General features: G+C 40.9%; 1 protein-coding gene across 1 annotated transcript; it reads left to right on the top strand.

Annotated features, from left to right (window-relative positions):
- The first annotated feature begins 561 nt into the window (after positions 1-561).
- Positions 562-2,883, top strand: LOC311108192 (cbp/p300-interacting transactivator 2-like). The gene is made up of 2 exons (XM_084150812.1): positions 562-651; positions 1,021-2,883. Exon 2 carries the CDS (start codon positions 1,029-1,031, stop codon positions 1,740-1,742), a length of 714 nt encoding a protein of 237 aa, XP_084006938.1. The 5' UTR covers positions 562-651; positions 1,021-1,028; the 3' UTR covers positions 1,743-2,883.
- Positions 2,884-4,795: the final 1,912 nt, after the last annotated feature.

Genomic DNA, 4,795 nt, shown 5'->3' with positions numbered 1-4,795 from the left:
ATTCTCAGATGCAGTAAAATTCCATGGGGTTTTAAATAACATCTGGATCTTTTGTAATTATGAAGGTTGATTAACTCGTGGATAAATACATCCATGCTTTCCTAATTATATTGTTTTATGAATTGATAAATGTTTAGATCCGGACCAGTTTTAGGAGTCAATAGATAGCCTAATAATCTGGCCATTTGGTCATTTTCTCACCTCTATGAGCAAAAGTGGGGGACAGCTTCTATGCATGTTGAACTTTCCAAAACTGTGAAACGTGAATCCATGTTTTCCCACTCTTGCCTTGAACAGAAATAGCTGCAATGAGGTAATGTGCCTTGGTGTTGCTGCTGTGAATGCAGAGGCGATTGGTGCGAAGGCTCTGCTCCACGTTTTTTGCGATCCTGAATCCAGACTTTTGCTCGTCAGATTCACGATTTGGCTCGCTCCGCCCATGACTGGTTGTATAGTATATCAGCACTGGGCGAGGGCGCATGAAACAGTTTTTTTTATTTTTTTCTGAGCTGAGGTTGAAAGTACACTATCTTGGTTTTCAGAATGCATAGCGTTCACTGAGTTGGGACTACAGATCGCGTAAACTGGACTGATACAGTTACTCGTGTTGTGCTGACAGCGGAACCAAATCCAAGGGATCCAGTCAAGGAGGTAAAGAGCACATTTTGTGTATGGAGAACAGGCGAGGAGTGACCTGCGGAAATTTAAACACTGAAAAAGAAAGTAATTACAATATCACGGAGACAATTGATACAACCTTGCAGCTCTGTTATTATTGTGATCCAATCTGCAATATGCAGTTACATTGTATACATGCATAGTGTCTAATATTAATGTTTTGCATGGGATGTATGCTTCTAAATACTTTTTAATATAATAATTTGAAGGCTTTAACCGCTAAACTATTTACTGGGTGATAATCCTTTCCACTTTCACTGTGCGTAAATGATTGGATAAGCTAATGATGTTTGTCTTATCCGGTCGATGCAAATTTAATTTTTGTTTTTTAATTTGTGACAGCTTGGGGAATGGTAGACCGCATGATGGCAATGAACCATGGACGATTCCCCGAAGCTATTAATGGTCTCCACCATCACCACCCAGCGCGCAGAATGGGCATGGGTCAGTTCTCGAACCCACTACACCATCAGCAACAGCAACAGCATGGCTACACTACTGGTATAATGGGAGATCATTTGCTCTACGGAGGGGGCAATGTTACAGCTAACCACGGAATTAGGCATTCTGTGGGGTCGGGGAATGTAAATGTAAACGCTGGACACCCAAACAGCAACATGCCTCCAGGTGCGCGCTATAGCTCTCAATTTGTGGGACCCACCGCCGCCGTCCCCACTCAAGGACAGCTCGCGGCAAGCATGCAGTTACAAAAGCTCAACACGCAGTACTACAGCCACCATACACATCCCTCTCATCATCATTATATGCATGAGTTGCATCCTGCGAATCATCAACTTAATGGGACAGGACAACAGTTCAGAGATAGCAACGCGAAACACAGCACGTCCAGTTTGCCTCTACAGGCGCACCATTTGCCTGCAGCAATACTGCCCCCCAACGTCATTGACACGGACTTTATTGATGAGGAGGTCTTGATGTCTCTGGTCATTGAGATGGGGCTGGACCGTATAAAGGAGCTACCTGAGCTGTGGTTAGGACAGAACGAGTTTGATTTCATGACAGACTTTGTATGTAAGCAACAGCCAAGCCGAGTGAGTTGTTAAATCTCAGCAAGTGGACTTATACAGTCATCTACTCAAACATACTTTAAAGCATTCTTTTTGTCTCTTAAACTCCAGCATTCGAGAGAGAAGATCTGCAATATACCAATGGAGAACCATTCAAACATGTAGGCTATACTAGATAAATTCCCCGAATATTTTGGGGGTAATAGGCTTACACTGCACTGCAGACATCATGGAAATGAGTTTGTTTGACATAGGAATGCACTACAATCACAATTGAGTCTGTCAGAAGGACAAATCTTCAAATCCATGATATGCATCATTATTTAATTTAACAACTGAACATGGGAAATCAAGAAAACCTTTAGATGAGTAGAGCTGTCTGCTTATTTGAATAGTCCTCAAAGAAAATAGAGATGGTGTGCTTGGTATATTTATTTTCCTGCCTCATTCAAACATTTGATGACAGAAAATGTTGAATTATTATGAGTTGCAAATTAACCATATTCTAAATGACCTAAGTGGTTAAGAAACATGCTTCTAGACAAGTACTGTGTCATTGTTCCCTACAATAATATACTGTACAATTTTGTGGCGATATACTTATCAGATATCTGTAATGTAAAATGATTTGTCTATCATGGAAGAGAACTGCAACTTGTGTTTTTTTTCTCCCCTGCAAATGTATTTTTAACATTGCTTGTATCACAGCCAGGATGCGGTGTGAGTGAACTTGGCTGTCTCGGTTATTGTAAAGGTTAATTGTAGGAATGGAACTGACATGTCTTTACAGAGATGTGGATCCTTCAATAACAGAGGGAGTGATGTGTTGAGGTGTGGGTATTGTCCACATGCTTAAATGGGAACTGTCTGGTAGAAAGAGCGAGAAAAAATATTGTCTTTGGGAAAAGGATACTCCTCGCTTGTAAACCCCGCCCCCCTGCTCCCCGCTCTTTCATGTGTGGACAATAAATGGTGTGGAATGTTGTCAAGGTAGAGAGTATAATTTCACAGGACGCTTTCTTCCTCATCAGTTCTGAGAATTGACACCACTGTGCTTATTTAGTGTATGCGATACATGGCAATACTACTGTGTTGAAGCTTTCTAGCAAAGTTGGACAGTATTTTTGTAATTTATTCTATTTTAATTTGCAAACATGAATAAAGCAGCTGAAGTGCATTACTGAAGTGAACATGGTGTCATTGTGGGTGTTGGCATCCATTCCATGTGTTTTCAATTTGTGGGGTTTGTTGTTGCGTACTTTTGCATAGTGGCAAGACAAAAAACAACTATCCTTTTACATTCAGATTTTAGCTGGGTTCACATGGTTCCAAAGTTGTAGTTAGAGAAAGGGGGATACCTAGTCAGTTGTACAACTGAATGCATTCAACTGAAATGTGTCTTCCGCATTTCACCTGGACCACCTATTGAGATGTGCCTTTTGTTAAGTAAATCAGGTGTTAAATGAGGTGAAAATGAGACTGGAGTGCCACTAGGAAGTGTTCAATGAGATTATGGAATGAACCCTGAGATGTAACGCTGCAGGCGTCTAACCTTTACCATGCTAATGTTCATCAGCTTCATGTGTTGAGCTCTCGCTCACCGTCTGACGAGACCTGAACCGTTTCTCAGCTAAGGCAATTATACTACTGACTGTTCACTCCTAATTTATGTATCTATTACAGAGTTAATTTGAAGAGAATTTTAAACACGGCTTAAATCAATAATTGAGACTAATAAAAAGTGCAGGAAGATCAGCCCCATGTGAGATTTTCACTGAATATTGAAGTGGAGAGACTCATTCATCCCAGAGGCATGCTACCCTGTATTGTCCTTGAGGTTTTTTCCCCATTTCCAAATCAGTCATCCCTTTCATAAGGAAGAAAGGATTAGGTTATCAGAAAAAGACACACTTTTAAAAGAAGCTTGAATTGTTAGCAGAGAGAGAGACTGAAGACTTGACGGGTCATCAGTAAATTGCAATAATTCCTAAAATTGGTATCATTGACTATAGAAAACAAAATTGACACATCAATACAGTAGATTAGCAATAGAGACCCTTGTCTTTGTGAAGTGTGCTGTGCAAACCCTTTAATTATACTGAACAAAAATATAAATGCAACATGCAACAATTTCAAAGATAAAGTCAATTGAAATAAATTCATTAGGCCCTAATATATGGATTTCACATGACTGGGTAGGGGCACAGCCATGGGTAGGCCTGGGAAGGCATAGGCCCACCCACTCGGGAGACAGGCCCAGCCAATCAGAAGCCGGATGTGGAGGTCCTGGGCTGGCGTGGTTACACATGGCCTGCGGTTGTGAGGCCGGTACTGCCAAATTCTCTAAAATGATGTTGGAGGCGGCTTATAGTAGAGAAATTAATATTCTCTGGCAACAGCTTTGTTAGACATTCTTACAGTCAGCATGACAATTGCACGCTCCCTCAAAACTTTAGACATATAATACATTGGTCATTTAGCAGACGCTCTTATCCAGAGCGACTTACAGGAGCAATTAGGGTTAAGTGCCTTGCTCAAGGGCACATCGACAGAATTTTCAAATTTTTACAGTGAAGAGTATCATCATGCCAAAAACCATAGCTACTGATCTGCTGGTCAGTCTGTGTTCCATTAACACCTTGTTGAGTGTACAACAAGCCCTGATTTGTATGTTTACAGTTTCTAGAAGAAGGAATAAAATTACCTGTCTTTAAAAAAGGCTAAATGCTTTCAGTGATGAATTTTGCTAACAGGTGTGCACAGATTTTTTGTTGAAGACTTGATAGTCCTCTGTAGCTCAGCTGGTAGAGCACGGCGCTTGTAACGCCAAGGTAGTGGGTTCGATCCCTGGGACCACCCATACACAAAAAATGTATGCACGCATGACTGTAAGTCGCTTTGGATAAAAGCGTCTGCTAAATGGCATATTATATTATTGATCCCCACCATTTAAAGAACCAATCTGTAATTTCAACACCCTAACCCTGCCACTGTTTGGAAACTGATGGATTAGGCTGTAAAACTGTAACCATTCAGATTCACAGACAAAGCTATGGATGCAAGGACTGACAGTCCAACTGATTTTTCAA

The sequence above is a fragment of the Coregonus lavaretus genome (assembly GCF_964263955.1).
Source record: "Coregonus lavaretus genome assembly, chromosome: 33".
NCBI lineage: Eukaryota > Metazoa > Chordata > Actinopteri > Salmoniformes > Salmonidae > Coregonus > Coregonus lavaretus.
Note: the sequence above shows the minus strand (reverse complement) of the source record. Positions and strands in the feature narration are given on the sequence as shown.

What these genes read in the sequence shown, in the direction of transcription:
- LOC311108192 (XM_084150812.1), top strand. Translation starts at nt 1,029, where the DNA reads ATGGTAGACCGCATGATGGCAATGAACCATGGACGATTCCCCGAAGCT.